Source organism: Enoplosus armatus, chromosome 7, assembly GCF_043641665.1.
Source record: "Enoplosus armatus isolate fEnoArm2 chromosome 7, fEnoArm2.hap1, whole genome shotgun sequence".
NCBI classification, from domain to species: Eukaryota; Metazoa; Chordata; class Actinopteri; order Centrarchiformes; family Enoplosidae; genus Enoplosus; species Enoplosus armatus.
The window spans coordinates 11,834,949-11,859,681 of NC_092186.1; the positions used below are offsets into that span (position 1 = coordinate 11,834,949).

The 24,733-nt window shown below is 40.7% G+C and overlaps 1 protein-coding gene across 1 annotated transcript; it reads left to right on the top strand.

The window, feature by feature from the left end:
* Positions 1 to 10,949: 10,949 nt before the first annotated feature.
* rorca (RAR-related orphan receptor C a) lies at positions 10,950 to 21,910 on the top strand. The gene is made up of 10 exons (XM_070908230.1): positions 10,950 to 11,100; positions 17,012 to 17,097; positions 17,269 to 17,410; positions 17,568 to 18,008; positions 18,155 to 18,276; positions 18,542 to 18,674; positions 19,787 to 19,894; positions 20,068 to 20,178; positions 21,113 to 21,225; positions 21,342 to 21,910. Exons 1-10 carry the CDS (start codon positions 11,094 to 11,096, stop codon positions 21,501 to 21,503), a joined length of 1,425 nt encoding a protein of 474 aa, XP_070764331.1. The 5' UTR covers positions 10,950 to 11,093; the 3' UTR covers positions 21,504 to 21,910.
* Positions 21,911 to 24,733: the final 2,823 nt, after the last annotated feature.

The following is a 24,733-nucleotide window of genomic DNA, read 5'->3' on the forward strand; positions in this document are numbered from 1 at the left end:
GAAAGAAGGATGGTGTCATTTATTGTTGTATTATACAATGAGTATCAGCCACAGATTTGTCACATACCAGTGATCTCCAAATGTCTTGAATCATCTCTAGAAACTAATGAGCTGCATGCAGTTGTTGCTCTCCAACTGTCACTTACACAAGAAATATTGTAGGTAGTTCTCGCAGTGATAGCAGGCTGCTGTGAAATGTAATGGCTTCGTGTATAAATGTAAATACGAAATGTAGCAGTACAGGATGTAGAGGATGGGGGGAGACTGGATGGTGGATTACTGGATGCAGTAATTTTCCTCCCGGCCCCAAGCTGTAAGTAGGTCCCCCTCCCTTCCTGTTCTCACTCTCTTTTTACCTCTCCCCCTTCTGTTCTCCCCTTTCCTCATCTTTCACGTCCTGTCTCCTTTGTCCTCCCTTTTCTCCCACATTTCATTTCTTAGCCTCTTTGGTATGTGTTACCTGTCAGTGATATAATAGCATGTTTACTGTGCAGGACTGCAACAACTTTTCTTCGTATTTTATTTTTTCCTACTTTTCTTCACATATAAGCGAAGGAAAAAGTATTTTGTTCCTAAACTGATCATAATTCAAAATATAAGCCTGATTTGCTGTGTTCCCATATGTTACTGTCATTGTCAGGAAAACATTTATATTATATTTAGTTTTTGTCTGGTATTTTCCTGCATTCAGACCTATCAATCAATCTGTGAGCGAGAGCAGGTCTCAATCCTGAGTTTTGAATTTTGGTTTGCGCTTCATTTGATCAATCAATAACTCACATTGTATTTGTAAAGTACTTTTCATACAGGTAAGTGCAATTCAAACCCTAACAGTACTGGAGTATAATGCACACGAAAAATAGAAATGATAGATGGGAAATTATAAAGACAGCAAAATAGATAAAAGCCAATAAAAAATTTAATACAATGAAAACATTTAAAATTATGATATAATTGATGATGGATATTCAAATCAGGCTAAAAAGAATGGGTTTTAAGTTAATGTTTAAAGATATCAGCTCTTTAATTTTTTCCTTCACTTTGGAACAGCTAAAAGACCCAGAGGAGCCTTCCTTGTTCATACATTGCTGCATCATCAGCTAAACAGGCTGGTGCAAGACCATGCAGAGTTTATAAAGTAGTAAAAAAAAAAAAATTCAATGTGAAAACTGACAGGCAACCAATGTAATGATTTTTAAAGGATTTCAGTTAGTGATTGCATTCACCATCCTGCCTCATCTCCTTTATATTCTGAAGGAGAAGACAGAAGATGATTCACTGATTAACTGGTTTTGCAGACTGAACATTTGGCACTAACACCTATTTTAATACTGAAAATGAAATGATGTGTCAAATGGTGCTTCCAAAACCTGTATGGAGTTGGGAAAAGTGTCCATATCAAATGCTGAGATTGTATGACAAAGATGCCCCAGGGCACAAACACAGCCTGTGAAGCCCTGCACCGAGCCCTCTCCACCAGAGCAGTTGCATAATGGGAGCTACTTTAATTGTGTGTGTTCCACCGATTAATCTGGCTTAGAGAGAATATTAATGCCTGACTTCCCAAACACACATGAACAGAATCATAATGTTCTCATTATAATCATTGAGCTCTGTGAGCTCTCATTTACATCTGATGCAGAGAGCAGCTGTGCCAAAAGGGCTGTGCTGGTGTCTATTATGTAAGGAGCTCAAAGTGCCTCCACACTTCTTCATCACCAGGGGTCGTTGTTTCGCTGCAGTGGGTTATAATTCAAAACAATCCTCGCCACATGACTCTAATAAAACCAGAGAGGGAGAGGGGGGGGGGGGCATACATAAACAAAGACATGTCTCTCCTGCTGAGAGAAAAGTTTTAAATGGACCAGAGTAACCAAGCAAAATAATGAAATGATCAACTGCACCTCGCAAGCCTTGAGGGACAACATGTTTGTTTTTATGCGGGAGAAGAGAGGAAAAGCCTTGAGTCACAGGAGAGAGTGTATTGCGGTTTAAACAATGCAGTTTATTGTAAAAAGTACTGAAACATGGACACATGTGCAAACACACTTATGTAGTATAGAAGTTGCAGAAAAAGAGGTCATTTTCATTCATACACAACCTGGAAGGCTAATTAGTTTGTTTATTGAAATATCCACGGAGGTCATGCACACAGGCCAGTAAAGAGAAGCTGTGTTTGTGAAAGTGGAAAGAAGCAACAATAAAGAATGATTTCTCATAAAGACATTTGAAAGAGATGAGGATAATGTGGATGACCTCAGTTTATCTGACATGACCCCAGGGTGCCTGAAGGCTCAAGGATGGAGGAGAAATGAGGGACTGATGGATGGAGATGATTGGGGTTAGAAAAAGTAGGCCAAGAGAAGAAGAGAGTGGACACTGCAAAACAAGACAGAGAAAGACGATCTGGGAGAGATTTCATTTCTTATATCTGGCATTGGTTGTTTTTATGGATGTTTGTGTCAGAGCAGATAAAAAGAAAGAAAAGAAAACAGAAGGAGGGAGGGGGAAGAGAGGAAGCTTACATGACAACAACTAAAGCTGGAGATGTTAGACTATATTGTTGTGAGACAGCGGCAGGAGTGTGACAGTGTTCTGGTCTGATTTGTTGAGCATGTGCATGCAGCCCATACCTGCTTGTGGGTTCATGTATACATGGGCCATGCTTTGGTAAGTAGGTCAGAAACACATGGCATATCATGCTGATTCATCAGGGATAAGTAAATCCTCAACAGCATGGTGGTGGCCCATATACACCCCACCACGCCGATCTTAATTCACCTTTTAACGACACAATAGAAATTTGGGACACAGCCTTCTGTGTGTATTAAGGACTGAATGACAATCGCTGCCTCACTGCTGGACTCAAGCCTGTGCAGTTAAAAGGTTATTTGTAATGTCTGCAGGTGCACATATTTAATTGTTTCTGATTAATGTCATTAATTCCTTTTGCGTTGCTTTAGCCTAGTCATGGTTATCATTGAAGAAAAGCTGTAGTAAAATGGTGCCTGGATCATGCCTGGATTCATAACCTTGAACATGTTATGTTATAATCTTTAAGATTTTCATGAAATCACATTCCTTTTTTGATATTATCTAACATCTGCATTTTCTCAGCAACAGTCATTCAATGTATTTATGTTATGTAATTACGTCTCTGTGTAATAGTTTTCCTTGTTAGTGGCGGAGTCCGCCATTCCCACGCTAGATTCTATTGCCTACGTATGCACGAGGGAATCACGGGAAGCAATGCAGCATGTTATCCAGAATTACTCTTTGTAATTTTATGTAATTGATATCAGCCTCACTGTTTAATGTTTTAAAAAAAGATTCTGCTAATGCTAACCATATATTTCCTACTGCCAGTAGTTCACATTAAAATCCTTCAACTGGTGAAGCATGGGGTGGCTTTTATTGTGAAGCAGTCACAAGAAACGCAATGTATTTGTCACTGATGACAGCGCCAACAGTGATTGTTCATCAAAAAAAAAAAAAGTCTTCAAAACAAGCCGCAGGTGTGTGGAAAACTACCCGCAATGTGTTCAGCATGAAATCAGATCAGCAATTATTTCTGACTGACTTCTCTGTTAAAACAACGTGGTTTGTTTGGCTGCATTGTAAACGGATACACCAGTTGCTCTTCTGTTGTATTTCTGTGTTAGCTGTGGAATTAAAACACACTTGCTGTTACCACCGGTAACCATAGGTGTCGCTAAATCAACCGGACTGAAATTTTAAGGATTACATCTTTAAGGTATATAAATATGTGACATTTGATGATTTTTATGATATATAGCCAACAGATTTTTTTTTTTTTTCAATTTGCCATTAACTTTTACAAGGGCATCTGGTTCACACAGTGTGCCTTTTCATTTTGGATCTCAGCACATTAAATTATCAACACTTAAAGTGTGATAGTTGGATTGTATTCATATTTAGCAGAAAGGCTTCTTGGTCATGAATCTATCTCTCAGTCTTACTCTGCACGGAGGTAGATAGATAGAGGGTGTGCAAGAGGAATGGAGACGTGAAGATGGGGCCCCATTTCGGCCCTTAACAGCACTTGAGTGATAGATGGTTTGTCAAACACTCTGATTGCCACAAGCCAAAAACTCAGAGCAGCCATGGGTATAATTTAAGATCTTTCAAGCATGTGTGAAATCTGAAACTTTCCTCCGTTTGATGGTTCGGACCAAAACACATGTCGGCCATTATAGATTCAAAGGCCAATGTTTTCCGAATGTAACACAAGCGGAGGATTGTAGGCGCTTCTCCAGCTCCAGCTTGAAAGGTGTGACTGGCTGTCATCTTACCTGCTCAATCTCTTTCTCAGCTGTTGGGAGCAAATAGTTTGCACTTTTTTTTTTTTCAGACACATACAAGCATGCCTGTGTTTGTCACAGGATTATAGCCTGACATACAAACACACACACATACATGCAAAGACACACATAAGCACACAGATACCAGGTGTGGCTCAAAACCAATGATCAGAGTTGGTCATTAATCAGCAGTGGGGTGTTAACTGTTCTTATGGTTGAACGTACAATCCACTTCTCTCTTCGCTCAACAGGGTGCGGTTGAAAAACAATCCTCTTGATGTAAACAAGTATGTGTGTTTTTTTCCTGACTCCACTTCTGTAGGAGGTAAACAGGCGTTCTCTGAAAGCCAATCTGCCATGAGAGGAGAACACGGCTGTGCGTGCGTGTGTATATCAGTGTGTCTTGCCACGCGTCTGTGTGTGTGAGCCTTTGCATGCGCATATGTGTGCATTTGTGGGTGTTACCTCACCTTCAGGGCAGATGATTCATTACAGACAAGCCATGGGGTCGGGGGCCCTGTCAACGGCTGTTGTCATGGAAGCGAGCGTTGGAAACAGCAGATCTCCTTTCAGTATCATCTTCAGATTGTTGGGACATCGACTTGGCTTTCTGACTCTCTGTTTCACTCTGTTTCTCCTGATTGTCTCTCTCTGTGTTCTGCTGTGTCTCTCCATCTTATCTCTCTTGCTCACGCTTTTTGCTTCTCTGAGATGATTTCTTGTTTTTGTTAGTTTTCATCATATGTGGTTATAAAATAATTCATAAAAGCAACTAATTTTGTATCCTTAATCTATGTTCAGGCGACTGCTTTTGGGATATGCAAAACCACTTATGCAATGCAGCATTTTTCTATTTTCCAGTACAAGAAGCAACATGACTGTTAAAATGGCGCCCCGGTGGACACACACCAGGTCATGCTCATGCTCTCATGCACATATCTTCTTTTTCTCAGAGAATTGGCAATTCATTTCCACACCGTAGTATACACACACAATTTATAGACAAAGACCCTGTGACCCAGCTGTATGTATGGCTACTATATTTATCTTCATCAATCTTCATGCGTCTCTTTTCTTTTCTCTCTTTTCTGCTCTCTGATGTTGAAACCCAGAGTGGTAAACTGGTTTGTAGAGGAAACTCAGAGGAGATGTGAAGAAAATGTGAGACACCTGTGTGACTGATTGTGTTTGGTTATATTTGACAAATATTGTGGCACACTTTTGAGTCTTTTCATTGGAAAACTTTTGATTTTGGCCAGACTGTGGCACACCTTTAAAGAAGGGAGGCCCATTTGTAAAATGGGTAAAACTGTGTTGCGACTCAAATTTAAAGCCCTGGTTTTTGGCAATAACAAACTCAACTACATTGTTAACAGTCACAACAATGTTTATTCATCTTCATTGTAATAATTCAATTGAAAAACTTTAAATATTCTGATGTGAAATAATATCAACCAATAGTTATTTGTAATTCCAAATAGCCCACAGCTATGGACAGATGTTTTCCTATTTTGTATATCTGGTCTCACACCTGTGTACATGGAAATTGATTGTCTGCCAATTAGGGCTGGGCATCTATTAATGCAAGATACTACATTGAGTCCCGGTCATTTTGCGTCTCTTTGTAGAGGTTTTGCTCACTTTGTGGTTGTTCATACAGAGGTTCTGACACTCAAAAGCCAACTTCCTATGAGCCCCTGGAGGGGAGGCACCAGGGATGGCCAATCAAATTCCAGAGGCCACCCCTCTGGCCCTGCTCCTCTACGTGACAGCCACAGATACTGGACATACACAAAGGCATGTGCAGACATGTACAGACATTAGTTCATTCACATGAGTGCAAAAATGAATGATGATATCACTCTAACGACATGCGTTGTAACCATAGAAATGAGGGCAGGATTAGCACTTAATTAGAAATGAAGGGAAGGATGAGGAAAGTAACAGCAGATGGGAGGAATGAGATATGAGGTGATGAACTTCCAGGCTTCACAGACAGAAGCCACTTAAATGACTTTGGATCTTTGCAGTTGACTGGTTATTTATTCAAAGATCAACTGCGACTACAACAAATTAAGTGACTTACTCATAATCAAGTTTCGAGTCACATCGTGATTGGAGAACAACATAAAGGCTTATGATTGAAGTGTTTTAAGGTGGAAACCTTGATTTAGCAGTAGTTTCACACTGATACACAATCTCATCTGAGCCTGGATCATAATATCATCCTGAGAAGATAAATATCCCAGTCCCAGTAGGTTGTTATCCCTGATCCAGGGAGACTCAGTTTATATCTCACAGAAATAATCTCTGCCATAATCTCTTCTGGGTCCCAGTATTATCTATTAGGCTGTCTAAATTGAAGTTTATTCCTCTATCCTTTTAACAAAACCCTGTCACAACTCTGTGGTGCCTGTGGTCGCTTCTTCCTGTCAGGACTGTCAGATGTGATATTATCTAGATGGAGGGAGAGCGATATCGACAGACAACAGGGCAAACACTGTGCGGAAGCAGCGTGGACAGATACACCACGGTAAATGTCAGCTTTAATTGGATAGCTATAGTTTAAATATTGCCCGTCAAGACGAAATAAACAGCATGACTTCCGATGACAGGATGTGAAGCTAATATGCACCTGAGGGTAATAAATTCAGCCATCTCTGGTATCAACAGCTGCTGAGGGAGGACAAATACCAAGTCAAAAGTGAACTGAAGGGCACTCCAGTTTGCATCTTATTTGTTTGTTTAGCTCATTAGCTCATGCTACCCATGTCACATCTAGTTCATCTTGCCACAAGCAAAACACCATAGTTGATGAGGTTTTAGGTGAGCAGCAGAATACTGAAGCGGCAGCATTAGTGCAGTTTCAGTTTAAAGGTTCTTCTCAGTGACAGCATTTGTCTACAAAACCACTTAAGGACAAGCAAAAGAGCTTCTCTACCTCTGCAGCTTTTAGCAATGCTAACAGCATGGCTCCACGTCGTTTTGTTGGTCGGTCCACTACTGTGGTTCAGACTGAAATATTTCATCAACTATTTGAAACACTCATGATCCCCAGAGGATGAATCCTATAGATTCTGGTGATTCCCTGAATGTTCCTCTGGCGCAACCACGAGGTTGACATTTTTACTTTTTAATGAAATGTCAACTCAAACTATTGGATGAATTGCCATGAAATTTGGTACAGACATTGATGTTCTGCTCAGGATAAATTGTAATAACTTTTGTGATCCACTGATTTTTCATCAGGTCAACATTTTAGTTTGTCCAATGCTTTGGTTTACAGTATGACCAAATACTTGCAAAACTAATGACACTCCCATCAGCCTCAGCTGTACTTTGTGTTTAATGCTAATTAGCAAATGTCAGCATGCTGACACGCTAAACTGAGATGGTGAACATGATAAACATCATACCTGCTAAAGCATATTACCATTGTCATTATGAGCTTGTTAGCCTGCCGACATTAGCATTTTGCTAGCGTGGCTGTAGACACTCTTGTTGAGCGACAGTAGGATCCTCCACTGACCAGTAGTATTAAATACAATTCAAAAACATGAGCCTGACAGTTCTTTCTTGACCTTGGTCCACTTACTCACTTGTTCTTAAGCTTTCTGCTGTATTGCACAGTCCTCATCAGCAGATAGAGGTTGCCATTCAGCTGTAGATTTTCAAACTTTCCACTTTTTTTGGTGACTGAGCAAACTCAATCTGCTGATGAGGACAATGTGACACAGTTAAAGTCTTCGGAACAAGCATGTGAGTGGATCTTGAATACAGTAACTGTTTTAACTGTCACATCTTGGAGGAAAAGGAAGAAGCACCCTGCAGTTTGGCACACTGACATAATGATGTGAACCTGGTGCAGGTGAAAGATAGGTACAAACCAGATTACAGACACAGAGAGTTGGAGTGAGATAGATTAGTGGGCATTTGAAAGGGAAGAAGGGAGAGGATTTAGCAGGATGAGGGAGAGGAGAGAACGGAGGATTATGGAAACTAGAGCCTGGATCCCAAAATAATCCTCTCAGTATACTGGGCTTTATGCGCTGTGGGGCAGAGGCCAGTTTGAGATATTAAATTGTCATTGCAGTATTTTGAACGTGCAGAAAACACTTCCGAATGTGTAATCATCACTACCACCAGCACCTCTGTGGTAGAGGAGGAGGTGTTTGATTTCTCCTTTAGTTTCTATCTCTCTGGCCCAACACACACAGAGTGCACACACACACACACACAGAGTGCACACACACACACACAGCATCAGGCGCGTTCATTCCATCTGCCTTAATCTGGAAAGCTGGTCGGGAGCTACGTGCCTGTATGTGAAGCTCTAAGCGCCTCCTTCTTTCCATGCTTCGTGTTCTAATTTGGGTATTGCCATGGTTACATAAGATTCAGGGTCAGGAGGTCAGTGACGTTGCAGGCAAACACCGGATGGATGTGTGGCTGCTTCAAGGCGACAGAGGGACACGCTGAGGGACATAATATAACCCGAGAAAGGCGGCAGATGAGGATCAGGAAGGAAACCATCAGACTGACAAAACCACCTAAATAGGAGGAAGAGGAAGTTTACAGAGAATATAATAAAGCAAAACAGTCTTGCTTTTCCCAGCATTGTATTTTTAAACTGTGCATTCAGGTAGAAGAAATATATTATTGCTTTGCATTCAAATGTTTTTTCCCTTTTTTATTTCAGCAATTGCAGTAGAGAATAAGTGGGAGAGGCAGGACCTATGGTAAAGACATAAAAGACTCTATGTACACACAAGCATGTGAGCATGGAGGAACAATAGAGAGAGATAAGAACATAAAGCATGCATACTGGAGGAGGTGCTGGGAGACTGTGTGTAAAAGTATCAGCTTTGATTTAGATATGATTCAGGACAAAAGCGTTCAGTGTGGAAAAAAGACAGAAAGACAAGGGAGGGAGAGTCACCGCGCATGCACACCAGAAAGACGAGAGAGGGAGGGGTGTGAAAGCTCTGTGTTGCTCCACTAACCTACTTTCCATAATCTCTCTCTTCTCCTCATTTCATAACTGTGCCTAAGTTACATGATACACTCGTCATCTTACCCACGCTTGCAAATCAATTATTTTCATCTGTACTGTTAATTAATGGTTTTGGTCTGTGTCATAGGCTTTTCTGTAGCAGAGAGGGTGTGTGCCTGCTCTCTCTCTATTACGCACACCCACATTTCAAAGGAAAGAAGATGTACCTGCTGAACTGTAATAAACTAAAGATAGATTGATTGAACATTGTTGTTAATTAAGCGTTGAATTTAGTTTATCTTAATACACTTGTACGTTAAAAGCTTTCCCCTCACTGCTTTCTAAATATAACTGGGATTTCAACATTTCAGGAAATGGAAAAAAAAAACAAAACACAGCACAACAACCTGTGTTGTAATTCCTCTACTGAGATTAGTGTTTGTTAATCCAGTGATATAATACAGAGTTGTTGCAATGTTGCATCCAGGAAAACTGAGGACACAAAAACTCTTCTAATAGATATGGCGATTTAATGGAAACACTATAACCACCATATGAAATTAGAAAAACATTAGCACATCCATTATCTGTGCTCCTTAAGGACATATCAACAGTAGTGTATATTGTATACATGCAACTAAAAGTGATTAAAATACAAATTTTACAATTATGGTGCCATAAAGGATCATTCCGGTTGAGGCCTTAGCCCTTCATACAATTACGCTTTCGATTACCCCCAGGCATTTTATAAAATTACAGGCTACCATGTAGCTTTTTAGATTCATTTCAGTATGTAAGAAAAAAACAGTTTTCAAAAACTGGAATTTTCTGTGATCTGGAATAAATCCTCAAATATATTACAGCAAACATCATGTTTAGATCTTGCATTTTTGTTAGGCTTCTCTTGTACTTTCACTTGCATTGTCTTAGTGATACCATAACTAACAGAAATGAAATAAAGTTTGGTTTAAACTGTGAGCTGGTCTCTGCTATTGATTTTTATGTGGTTTATAGTTCATGAAAACAACACCAGTATGGCCCTGTAAGTCTGTTTATAAATCTCCAATCCGATCATTTATAGCCAGTATATTAGAGTTAGAGTATATAGAGTTCTTCATGGGGACCTCTTCCTTGTAGGCTAATATTGATCTTTAACATGTAGCCTCTCATAGGTCCTTTTTATCGAGGAATAGTGGGGAAGAAAAACAAAATATTTCTGCTGAATATTAAAGGAAAAGAATCCGCCTGGAAATAAAACTGTGCGCTTGTTATTAAATAGTTCCCACGCTGGTTAACTGTCGGTCTGAACTGACACACTGCCACACTTTCCCACGCAGGCGAGAGCCTCCTTAAAGCGCGCGGAGGGTGTCGCGCGCGCGTCAGCTCACGGGGCACGAGGCGGGCGGTCCGCGGGGTGAGGATCATGTGTAGTCCACGCGCCGAAACCAGGTTACAGCGAACCGCAGAGCAAGACAGAGCTGAGAGACGAGAAGCCGCTGCGTTATTATTCTATAGGCGTTTTATCGCAACAGCACCTCTGAGACTGCGCAGAGCTGACAGAAAGTAAATAACTGAAACACACCGCGTAGCTTTTGTTTATTTTTAAGGTCGGCGCGTGCAAAGATCAGGTAGAAAATCCATATGAGGATTTGCTGTTGTGACAGTTTTCAGCTGCTCCGGTTTGGAGCAAATAAGTGCGCGTCGCTCTCAGTGTTTCTCGGCTTCATTTCCACCTGGAGTTGTATGACTTGAAGAGTTGTCTAGACTTCACCGCCGACATGAGAGGTGAGTTTTGTGGAAATTATTACCTTTGTTAGAACTTATTTTTTGACAGTCGGACACGTCTGGTGTTTGCAAAATAACTTCTGAGTTGCATTCAGAGTGATGAAGGCACTGCTTTGAGACAGAGTCCGAAGTGCGTAGGCTGCAGGCGCGCACTGGAATAAACACCCGACTGCATCGCGGAGGGAAATAAAAACCTATTTCCAACTTGTATGTGATATTGTCACCTAAAAGACCATGAAAGTTGTATACGCAATGTTTAAGCTTAATAGGTACACGTTAGGATGTTTAAAAGTGGATGATTTTGATTATAGCACAAATACATTTCCATACGGAAAGGTTCAATCAGGAGTGTGTTTAGTCTATTTGTATAAATTGTAAAGGTTTTGTGAACTTATTTATTTTTGCCTGTGTTGTAGCTGTGGTTACTTTATTTCGCCGGTGAGCGACTCCAGTTATGTAAGAGAGAGGGCAGGGAGGGAGGGAGGGAGGGAGCGGAGTGATTCAGAGGCTGTCAACCCGCACGGAGATCTGTTGGCAGGAATTGTTTACAGTGAATAAATAGTCCCTTTTTCTTAGACTATTCTCCCTTATCTATATGCTGTGTTTTTATTACACTTCCGTATCACTTTTATACGATTCAACTATTAGTTTTACAATTTTGCTGTTTAGATTTAGTTAGAGTCATTCTTTAATGCGCGTGATGTGCCTTAAAGCACTGATGGTGTGTTTTGCTGTGTTTAAGGACTGCCAGCGTGTTTTTGTTTTCAGCGTCAGCAGTGTGGCGGCCAGTTTGAGGGGGGTGGGGGAGAGAGAGAGAGAGAGAGAGAGAGAGAGAGAGAGAGAGGAGGCGCTCCATTGACCTAGTTCTGTCATTGAGGATTACAGCAAGTGTGTGTGTGTGTGTGTGTGTGTGTGTGCGCGTGTGCCAAAGGGTGGAGGGGCATGGTCTGTCGTCATTACTGATGAGACATTGTTGATAATTTACCTCAGTTGTCAGGGCAGAATGCTCCTCCATATGAGCTGCACTGGAAGAGCCTGATTTTAATGCATGCTGCCTTTTTATTACTTTTTCTTACAAAAGAAACACTGTTTTTATGTGAAGTTCAGTGACAAATATTTCTGAAGTATACAAAATATATATTTTAATATATAATATATCTAATTTTACTTAAAGTAAGATTTAACAGTTAAAAATGATTTGTTTTGTGGTGTTGTGATGTCAAGGCCATGCACCGCTGTGACAAGCAGGATGTGGGCACAGCAAGCCCACATGTAGCCATGAAGCACAGCAGGGTTCAGTTAAGCTCAGTTTCCTCTCTCAGCTAAGGTTACTTACATCAACCAGGGTGTGTGTCACTCCAGTCAAGCACAGCTTGTCAACCTGATTTTGTCCAAAATATCACATTATTTTCAATGTCATCCTCACATCTTCAATTGAATTTACTATATAGGAGAAGAGAAAACATAAAATAGGCTGGAGTGTGTCTTCACAAGCAGTGTACAGAGTCATCTTCATACCTGATGGATTACAATTAACAATGCTGTTGTACTTCTAGGACTGTATTCTGTATGTAACAGTTGAACAAACAGGTTAGGCAGGTAAGACGCAACACGATCAAATACACAAACTTCACTAAAGTACTCTTAGTGCCTCAGTGCACAAATAGGTGTGCAGAGCTGAAGTCTTAGAAGATTGTCTTGGAGGTTAGAAGTAAAGAAGAAAGGCTCTGCTCTCCAAGGCCTCTGCTGTGTTGAGCTCAGCCCTGGAGCCACTATCTGTTGAGTGTGCAGCCTTGGGGAAGTTCACGGTGAGCTACAGTATGTGTCAAGGTGCCCTTTCTCTCTGACAACTGCACGCTAAGATTCCCTTCCCCTTATCTAAAGCTTTAACTCTCCCACCAGCCTACGTGTTAGTCTGCGGGCAAAATGTCTAAATGTTAGCATAGATCTGTGCCTTTATGTATCTTTTGACAACTACGGACACAATTCATTTTGCAGCACAATATTGTAACAATGATTGCATGAAAATAATATTTTTCTTAAGGCTGTGTTGTATCTTAAGGCAAAGTCATTTTGATAGGCCATATCTATATTCCAAGTATGCATAAGGATAAGTGACATCTGAACAGACCTAAAGAGATTTTAAGTCAAGGCGACTGCGATTGCTGCAGTATAATCCTAAATTTGTTCCTTTGGTTTGGAGCAGCGTGCAAAATGACATGCTGTGAACTGAATTCCTCAGTCTGGTTTTGCTTGTGTTGCAGAGGCCCACTTGGGTTTGGGCTCGGAGCTGCATAAACACCACGATCAAGTGAATGCACTTTATCTCTTCTGATCAATGGTGAGGGATTACAGAGGCACAGAGTGTGAAGCCTGGTTTCTTGGCAGGCGTAGCATTGTTGCTCAGCGTGTGAATGTTTATTATAAGAAAAGTGGGAAAAGTTGCAAGTATGTAAAATAGTAAACCTTATTCATGAGATGGGAAAATTGTTTACTAGGTGTAGTTTTCTAAGTCACCCAATGTACATGTTACAAATTTCAATAATATTTTCTGTAGCGATGTGTGTCTCTTATTTGTCACTTCTTACATAATGTATACACCTTATAAATGTTACCCTTTTTACCGCAGACCTCTTCTCCCTGTTTTAGCTGAAACATTTCTAATAATAATAACAATTTTGTAAACCGCTGTTCTTATTCAGTGCCACTCTACTACTGTAAACACACTTCAGCAATGGTTTTAAGGGCAATGCATGATGCAGGCCTGATCCTCATTCTACTACAAATGCATCTGCTGAGTAATCACCTAAAGCTGCCGTGCATTTTTAAAGAGTTTTAGGCTGGTGTCAGGTCATATTGTACTATCTGCGATCTCTAGGTAGGTCAGTGGGAGGAGAGGAAGAGAAAAAGCATTACTGTTCACGTACAGTAGCTGTATGGAAAACATGTGGTAGTTTAGGCTCTGAATTGCGAGATATGTAGAAAGAGAGAATGACAGACAGCGGACACAAAGATGATTGCCAACTTCAGAATCAGAATCAGAAATACTTCATTGATCCCCGGGGGGAAATTGTACTTTTTATTTTTTTTTATTTTTAAATTTTAAATTAATCTTTTTCAGAACTTGTGAAAAAGCCTTTCTGTTGGTAACTTCATAGTATGTTGCATAATACACCATATATACCATTCCTCCCATAGAGGCCCCAGAAGCCCCTTTGAATGTAGGTTAAGTATACAGTATGTCAGGTAAAAGTAAAGTGCAAGGTAAATAGGACCTTGGACTCTGTTTGATTTGCTGGGAGGAGAGGGCAAAGTCTCCCTAGCAGAGGGTTTACAGCACTGATAGCTGATCAGCAGAGACTGACACACTGACTGACAGATACAGAAATTACTTTTAAATCACCGCAAATGTTTGAGTTTAAAGGTTGTACGTGTAAAAGGATGCTTCTCTGCAATGAGGTTCTAAAAAATGTTATGCAAATCATGATAGGATGGGTTTTTCAACACTTTGGCACAGGTACAACAAAGTTTCTATGAGGTGTATTGAATTACTAGTAGTTGTAGTTTTGTCATTTACGTATATGCTGGATGTTGTTTAATCTCCATTTATGCTTCAAACTAGTATTCACCTAGCCAAGTTAAGTTATATAATTCAACTATGGTTACATTCTGTCTACAACATAGAGATTGTTTGGTTTAAACATGCAGCTTATAACAGATGCTAATAGCATTTAAACACACAGAGTTGGTATTTTTCTTGTTGGTAAGGACATTTAGCCTTAGAACAAATCCAAATGGAAATATAAATAAAGACACTGTTGTTCAGGCCCATGCTGCAACCCTACATACGGAAAAATGAATGTTCGCAGAATAGACTGCTTCAGCTGTCAGAGACAACTCTAATAACTGCTCTACACACTGTTATTTACACTAAACACAGTACACGTCTGTGCTGTGTTGTGATTTGTGCAACATGTATTTGCCAATAAACCAGAACGGAGAAGGAATCTCTGGGCAGCCAACTGCACCAGAGTAAAAATAGATTAATGGTCTAGCTCAAACACAGCTGAAATTTCACTCAAATACTTGACATGCTGCAACAAGTTGAGGGCTACTATTAGCCACGTCTGATCCTCCCTGCTGCAGCTTACTGCACTAGATGTTTTTGGAAGTATTTCCAGATGATGACCCTCCCTTTTACATAAGTCAGATTTGGTTCCACCTTAAAACATGCAAGAAACCCGGTTGTGTTCCTTGTGCGGCTGCCGCCACAAGTGCCTCCCCCCTTTTGCTGAATGAGAAACTGTGTCAGTGGAGCAGCTCCTGCTCTCTGGGCCTGACGGTACTGCTCAGCTGACTGGCAGGTGAGGTGGCGAGTCACAGACAAAGCCGCTCACTCAGCAGCCAATGGGAGTGCGGGGGGGATCGTCACACCGTTGCCTGGACAACCACCTTTGAATGAGTGTGTTCATGGAATGCAGCCAGACGGCAGTTATATAACAGGCTGAAGGGCGGGGTTGAGGCTCTAGAGGGGGAGCGATAAAGGGAGCAATGGAGAAAGGGATTTCTTTTTTCCATTGGCCTTTATTTATTTATATCCCTCTCTTGCGTTGGCCAGTAGGAATTCTACCCAACCGAAACACTGAAATATGTCACCTGCGCTGCACAGAAAGTCTTTGTGGAAGCAAAATGTTGAAGAAATAATGGGGGTAAAAATTGGGGTAATGTCAGTCACTAACCCCTTTAGCTTTACCTCAGTGTGTGACGCATATCTGTCCCCACACAGAGTGACTCATGTGATTGGTTGGTTGTGAGCAAGAGCCCTTAGAAAACAGCAATTTTCTGAAGAGCTGTGATGGCCGGTTAAAGCCGTCGCTGCGATTTGCAGGTTACCTAATACCCTGTGTGACCCAACAAAAGTGGTTTAGGGATTGTTTGGCACGCCCTGCAGCCAAATCAAATCTTGCACACAGTCTACACAGCAACAGTCACTTGCAGTTATTTTGTAGGTTACAATTGAAGGCCTTGAAAAGGTGCAGCACGGCAGTATGCTTTTGTGAACCTGCTAACATGTTGTTCATCCTGGAGAAGGAGCGACAGAGACAGCGAGAGAGAGAGAGCCGTGAAACTTTATAACCCCGGGCCTCAGCTAATGCAATTGACCTGCTATTCTGGGCTTGAGGAGGCCCAGCTACTTAGATAAACAACATAATGAAAAGAACAGGCTGTTCCTGGGTAAGAAGGCTCAGGCTTCCACAATGAACTCAAGGTGTATAATGTGTACGCAGTTTGCTTTGTCAGTCACAGGATCTACTGTGTTCTTGACACTCTTGTTTCTTCACAATCCTGTATCACAAATGTATGTCGTCATCATTAGCTATAGGTCAAACCTTGTAATGCGCAGATCACAAGTGAGTCTATCTGCACCAGAAAATATCACATGCAAGGTTGTTTGAGTTCAGTTTGAATGAAAAATCAGGGTTGTTCAGAGTAAATATTGTTTTATTATAGGCTGCCCTCTTCATTTGATATGACTGAGGTGTTTTATTGATAGTATCTGCAGTCAGCATGATAGGCCTAAAAAGCAAATGATGAATTTTCCTGTGACGGGTACAAAAAATGTCTCTATATCGCAATGCTGCTGGATGGTAGCCATATATATGTTCACTTGTTACATACCTGCGGCCTGGGTTTTCTATGTAGGTTTATGTAGATGGCAATTGTGTAGCAGCTGAAATGGATAACGATAAGAGTCCCTGATTCATTTTCTGTTGATTGATTAATCGATTGCTAGGTAACTAAATATATAAGTAAACTATTCTATGTTTTGAGGTGCTTAATTAATCTGTATCTGTTCAAATTTTTTTTACTATTTCACTGATTTTTGTTCCTCATTCATCTCTCTCTCCAGCTCAAATAGAGGTGATTCCCTGTAAAATCTGTGGGGACAAATCATCAGGGATCCACTATGGTGTCATCACCTGTGAAGGCTGCAAGGTGAGCGCACCTGTTGTTAGTGGTAATAGTAGGTAAAACCTTTAAGGTGTTGTTATCACCCTTCTGCTCAGTCTAATCAAAGCATTTTGTTTATGATCTACAACACCCAACAAGCTTTTAGATGCTCACATTGTTGATTTACATTTTGTGTGTGTGTCTCTTTGTCTGTAGGGTTTCTTTCGACGCAGCCAGCAGAACAATGCTATGTACTCCTGCTCACGACAGAGGAACTGTCTTATTGACCGGACCAACCGTAACCGCTGTCAGCACTGCAGGCTGCAGAAGTGTCTCACTCTGGGCATGAGCCGTGATGGTGAGTTCAGCTATCGATCTATATTTAATTAACTCAGAGTTTCCACCTCCCACTTTTTGCTTATCACATTGAATGAGTCATGTAATCCGTGTTTGACCTAGGCCATACCTTCTTGAATGTTTTTCCTTCATTGTTTCTTCATATCCTCCTGTTGCAGCGGTCAAGTTTGGTCGCATGTCCAAAAAGCAGCGTGACAGCCTGTATGCAGAGGTCCAGAAGCACCAGCAGTCCCAGGAGTGTGCGGGCCTCGGCGCCCGCGAGGAGAACGGTGACATGGCCGACCACGGCCGCACCTACAGAAGAGGCTCCAGCGCCGCACTCAGCGATCTGGACGACATTACCACGCTGCCTGAAGGCCTGCTTTTTGACCTGCCGCTGACCCCCGAGGATGGAGGTGGAGACTACTGTAACTTGGACATGCTGGGCGGCAGTGCAGGCAGCAGCTCGTCCTCTCAGAGTTCACCAGAACAGACCAACTTGGACTTTGTAGACATCAACCACAGCATCAAGCATGAGTACCAGCTGTTGCACGACTCTGGTCTCTTCTCACATGCTATCCTCAACCCGCTGCCCGAAGGCTGCTCCCTGCTGGAGATAGGTCAGTATCAATCCTGTAATGCCTAGCTACTGTGTAATGGCCACTACTATTGTGTGTTTGAACCTTAAATCAATCCTAAAAATGAATCTCATTGCTGTAAAGACTGTGAAGAAGAAAAAATAAAATAATACTTTCCCTCTGTTCAGAGTGTATAACTCAGAGTGTGGTGAAGTCCCATATTGAGACGAGCCACTACAGCACAGAGGAGCTGAAGAGAATGGCGTGGACCTTGTATAGCCCAGAAGACACACGCTCATACCAGACCAAGGTATGTTTGACAACAGTAAAACTTCTTGAAAGATGTTTCCTACAACAAATAGAAGTGTTCCCTTCTCACCACCATAGGTCATTATTTTAAATGTTCGTAAATCCAAACTTTTTCATCACACATTTCCTACGGGGCTTTTTGTCTCACTAGCTTTAAGGGAGATGCAGTAGATATTCTTGTTGTCTAAACAAGCACAGACTTAGTGATGCCTCCCAGGTATTGCAATTCTCATAAAAGCCTCTCTGTTTCTTGCTCTCTCTTTCAGTCAGCTGAGGTGATGTGGCAACAATGTGCCATTCACATCACTAATGCAATCCAGTATGTGGTAGAGTTTGCCAAGCGCATCTCTGGCTTCATGGACCTCTGTCAGAATGATCAGATTATCCTCCTCAAAGCAGGTCAGTACACACACACACCCTGCAGTCTAAAATGAGTTCCACACTTCGTGTTTAGCCACATAACAGCCAGGAGCTGTTTTTACAACACATGTGCCCCCAGCGAGACAGCTACCTGCTGTGTGTATGTTTATCACTTCGAAAACTTTTAGCTGTGACACAGATAGCTGTTGTCATATGAACAGTATATTACCCTCAAGTGGTAGCTGACTTCATAGTACAACATCACATGCAAGCAGAGGGACTTGAAAAGGAGCATGATTTTTGTACTTCTGAAGAATGGCTGGCCTTGTTTTAATCACGCTGCTTCCTCTATGGTGCCTTCTCTGGTCATCATACCGTAAAGTGCCTCAACTTATAAATCATAGAGGCCTACATGTGATCTATTTCTTCACATACTGGAACTTGATGTATGGGTTTCAGTGACAACAAAAACAATAACTCAGTCAGAACAGTAGATTAATGGCTTTCAATGGCAGCCAAGGTATTTTCTTTCCTCATTTCATGGATGAAAGAAACAAGAGCACGCACACAAAGGTTTTCACAAGGCATTTAATTTAATTAAACCAATTACATGCATTATCAGAAATCTTGAAAATGTGGAAAGATTATAGGTTTGAATGTAGGCTAATTAGAAGTTACCAAGACAATAAAACAACAACCTGTAAATTATATAAAATTACCTTGTCATGAAGAATGTTTCACTTTATATAATCAAGAAAGGTCAGACTTAACTAGCTTTTGTTTAAGAAATAGGTGGCCTTCTTCCTACAACATGCAGCAGTGCAAACTATGGATCATGTCAGTGATAATGTCACTTATTTTTCCAAGTGCTGAAAATTGAAAGAAGCACTCTGATATTGTGAGAGGAGTATGTTTCCTTTTTGTGTAAGGTATTCTTCTTGATTCAATTTGGCATGTTTTTCTCTAGATGCCTGCATTACCCAGGACAAAACAAAAACCTACACATAGGGATCTAATGTTTCCTTTGATAATTTGCGTATTAGGGTTAAAAAATTACAGCCATCATCCATTACAACTTGTTCAGCCCAAGAACATTTTAGATGTATGTATATGTTACTAAGCCTTTTTCTTTTTTATGTGTGTGTCCACAGGCTGCATGGATGTTCTTCTGATCCGTATGTGTCGGGCCTATAACCCCATCAATAATACATTGCTCTTTGATGAAAAGTTTGCCACTGCTCAGCTTTTCAAAGCTCTTGGTGAGTCAACACATTCAATCTCTCTCATGTGAAACACATACACATGATGAAAGGTGGCGCTGGGGATTTTATGTCAACTTTTTTAATCTGTATTATCTGTGTCAGAGTCATCACAGTCAGTAGTTTCTGTTTTGCTGATGATTTTTTTTTTCTCCTTCTCCTTCCACCTCTAGGCTGTGACGACCTTGTGAATGCAGTGTTTGACTTAGCTAAAAGCCTGAGCCGTATACAGATGTCTGAGGAAGAGATGGCTCTATTCAGTGCTGCTGTGCTGCTCTCACCAGGTGAGGTTATATGGATTTATCTTGTATGTACATGTCTGTATCAGATTTGCAAAGGGCTACATACCTGCTCACTGTAGTATTAAGCTCATACTAAATTAGCCTGAAATAAACCTGCAGAGGCCACTGCACAGTATTTCATACACTTCACACATCCTATCCAGAGATTTTACTTCTTTATCTTTTTGATCTTTAGTAAAGGAGAAGAAATCTGTTTGCTGTGCCAGATTAATTATTAATTAATTATTTAATGCACTTCAAATTTACACATTGTCAGTAGAAAATTCACAACACATAAAATTCATCATACATCTGCAATGCTGCACCCATGGCGACACTATAGTACTGGCACTGACAGCTTATTGGTTTAGTGCCAGTGTGAAACTGCCTAAGGGATCGTACCCATACTTTTACATGTTACGCAATAGCTGCAAAGATTGTAGCATAACATACACTTTTACAATCCCGCTTTGCAGCCAGATGTTGATTTCAGTTCATTGCAGTATGAAAATCAGCTCACACGAGTTTCAAGCTTGTCACTGACAATTGGCAGCCTACTGTTAAATCGTGGAGGTTGAAGAGAAACTCATATACATACACAATAAGGGTAAAATGTTCCCTGTTGATAACTGCATTACCATGCAATGCAATGACATTTAAAAAAGGCATTATGATAGATCACTTATCTCAGACAAGTTTCATGTCTCTGCAAATCATTTTTATTGTGTTGTGAAGCCAATGGCTACCTTGAAGGAAATCAATCTAAAAAGTATAAGCAGTCAAAGTTAATCTGCCAAAGGTATACAACCCAACGCATGTAATGCTCAGTGCCTTTAGTATTCATCCGCCACGTTTGCACATTTTAAACAAGCTGCAGTTTCAAATTGGCGACCTGACAACACTAATGACAACATCTTGTCACTATAATTTCCCTCAGACCGACCCTGGCTGACAGATGTTCAGAAGATACAGAAGTTGCAGGAGAAAGTCTACGTGGCTCTGCAGCGCTGCCTACAGAAAGAGGGAGCATCAGAAGAGAAACTAGCTAAGGTACAAAGCCTGCTACATCACGGTGACATGATGCTTTGTTCAACTACTGTATTAATAAGATGTTTATTGTATGTATTTCTTTTAACTCTTTCTCGTCTTCTGTATTTCCCCTCTAGATGGTGTCTAAGCTTCCCATAATGAAGTCCATTTGCAACCTTCACATCGACAAACTGGAGTTTTTCCGTCTGGTTCACCCTGAGACAGCGTATACCTTTCCCCCTCTGTATAGGGAGGTTTTTGGCAGTGAAATCACCTTCCCAGACTCCACAGAGGGCTAACACCGTTTAGCTAAACAGCATGATTCAAATAGAAACATTGAGGTGTAGGGAGGGGGAGATAAAAATGTGGCAACCAGCTGAGGCAAAACCAACCAGCAGCTCAATGACAATCCTGCACGCTACACTTTAGGACACACTCCTCTCACCTCCCGCCCTGCAAGCTAGTCCATTCAGCTTCATCGTAACACTACAGGAACTGCTGCTGGGTACTCAGTGCATGTTACCTCTTTTTTACGGAGAAATTATTGAAGAGTAGCCTGCATAATTTGTACTCTCAAAAATATTTTTCTATGAGGAGACCTTAAACCTCTCATCATGTTGAATTCCTTTCTAATATAAATTTGACTTTCTCGTTCTCACAGTTCCTGTAAACTATTGTTGAATGTACCCCTTTTTCCTTTAACCGTTCAGCACAGCCCTAGGCTTGATGTAGAATGTACATACTTAAAATCCTCAGCCACATTTGTGGATATTTGCAGTAATGATGCCTGTTTCCGTTGTCAGTCTAGTAACAGTTTATTGTTTCATTCAACTTTTTTGGTAGCACCCATATTTTTGCAGTTTTGTAACGTATGAACAAACTGTTTAAAGGGACCATGATCAAACTCACAAACAGACAGGGTTTTTTAAAACTGTGTGAATCATGGGCAAACACTCAGTGTCTGCCACCACGCACCTACAAACTCTTGCACACAGAGCACAAAACATAGCACTTATTCTGATCTTTGTAGGTATTTTTACTAGCACACCCTCAGACACTGATGTAAGTGAGCTCTTTATTTTTTTTATGCAATCAGTGACCTCAGTCCTAATACCTTTTCCCTTTGCAAATGCCACTTAGAGAGTGAGAGAATCACAGAGGTATTGTGAAAGTTTTTTCAGATGTTTCTTTTTCATATACATATATATATATATATATATATATATATATAAAATTACACCTATATAATCATGTAAGATAAGAGCAGTGAGTGAGGAGGAGGAGGGTAATGCGCTTGTGCTCAGGTCTCTCAAACAGATATTGCCTACTGCCCAAACTTTGGGGTTCTGGGATGGAAAGATTACTGATGCTGAAATCAAATGTATAATTAGCACTTATGAGTCCTTGTTAGAATCCAAAAAGAGCTCTTAGCACAAGATTTTACGGGTTCACACTCAGACTGCCATCTGTGAAACTTACGTTGAACCAGTCAGAAATGCTAGATACACCCTCCCACCGTAGATAAGCTGTATGAACAAGGTGCTGGGCAGCCGACCACTGGGGGGGGTTATGTGCTCTGATGGAAGAGTATCTGGAACTGTCGCACCTCGGCCCCCTCCGCAGAACAGTGCCATCGCCCGAACCATCCAGCAGCGTCTCAACCAGCTGGTTCGAAAGACTTTGGGAGTAAAAAGAAAAGAAAGTGTGACCGCTATCACTTTAACATCTACATGATTGGACGAAGAGGAAAAGAATAGAAAGTGGACAGATAGGATGGTGTTATTTAAGCTCCTTAGACATCAGTTAGAGGGGATTTACTGTCTGCGCCAACTCTCACTGCTTTGGGTTCAGACAGACTCTGCCGTCGCAGCCAGTCAATGTGATTGGAGAATTAAATCCTCTGTTCCTTTTCCCCCACTCCCTTACTACCTCACCCTCTTCAAACACTACATGGCACAGCAAAGGGTTGACAGAGCCATCAGCTACCCCCCTGAGTTAGTATTCATACGACAGAGCTTCTTTAAAAATATAACAATTATTGGTGATATCTGAAGGCCAGTGATGACTAAACTATCCTGAAATATATTATTATGCTCTTAAAACTGGACAGAAGACAGAAGCAAACTGAAATGCTGGATCTACATATACTACCTATCCTCTCTGAGTGCTTTTCTGTCATTTGAGAGCATTTCATGCCTTTAGGTCCAGGAAGCCCTACTTAGATACAGATCTATGTGCAGTAAGGTCTCTGGAGACACACGAGGGTGTGTCCATATGAAGTAGTATCTTTCTACCAGTGTCCTAAAGAAGCTACTAGAAAAGAATAGTTGCAATCAGAGAAAACATTGCTGTTTTTATCTTAAGCATTTTAAGATAATCACATGTTGTTGATGTCTAGCTCTACTCAATATGTCAGCCAGGTTTGCTTTGCACTGCTGGGACAGTGCTGTTCGCCATACATATATTGTCTCACATAGTATGAAGGGGTACTACCCTTTTCTGGGTACGTAAGACAGTGGCATGGTGGGATTGTGCAATAATGTCTCTCCCATTGTTCTCAGTATGTTGGGCCTTTGTTGCCATGTATTACAGTTAATATTTTCATAAGCACTCCAGTACAGTTAACCTCGCCGCACAACAAATAATGTTATTTAGAATATCATGTACCAAATAATACACAGCCAACCACTACACGGGTCAGCTATCTGCTGGCAAGGCCAGGTGACACTTACAGATTGTAACAAAGTGCAGTACTTTGTGTGTCGAGTCCTAGAATGTTAGACATGCTGAATTCAGAGGATTCAGTGTGTTTTATAGTTTTTGCAGGCCTAAAAGCTGTCCAGGGGGCAGTACTGAAGATCTGCACTTACATTTCCGTTTAGAGTTACTCAGGGAGATAGCTGGGCTCTCTGTCCTACAGTGTCTGCAGTTAGTCTAGCTAGCAAGACACCTTGCACCAACATAGAAGACCTTAAAACCTTGATCACTGTGTACAGTACATGTTCTTGTGAATGTTTGATTTCAGAAGTATCAAAGATTTTACCCCTGTCTAATATCATTATTGCAAGACTTTATTGAGTTTGAGTCATAGATAAAATAGGATATTTAAAAAAAGTAAATATAGTAAAATAAATATAAAAGATGGATTATAATCTCTGAATCTTGTGTTGGTTTTGTTGTGATCTTTTGTTTCTTAATTTTTATCCTTATATGTACTGTTTTTTTCTCATCAGTTTAGTGTCCTTTTTGTCTTGGAGAGATGTAATTCTATTTTTTTAAAGAGCGTTTTTAAAGATGTCTCCCTAAAAGTTTCTCTTTTGTCATGATCCTTCTGTTTATGATATGTTCACTCTATTTTAAGATTATTATTATTAAATCAATATAGATTTTAATAAGAAATAATTTATGATATGTTATGGATATAAAGCCCAAGAGGTTTTAACACAGTAAAGTGTTATTGGACAATGATGATACAATATGTGGATTTAAGAATGTAATAAAAGTCTTTTTACAATTAAAAGAACAAACT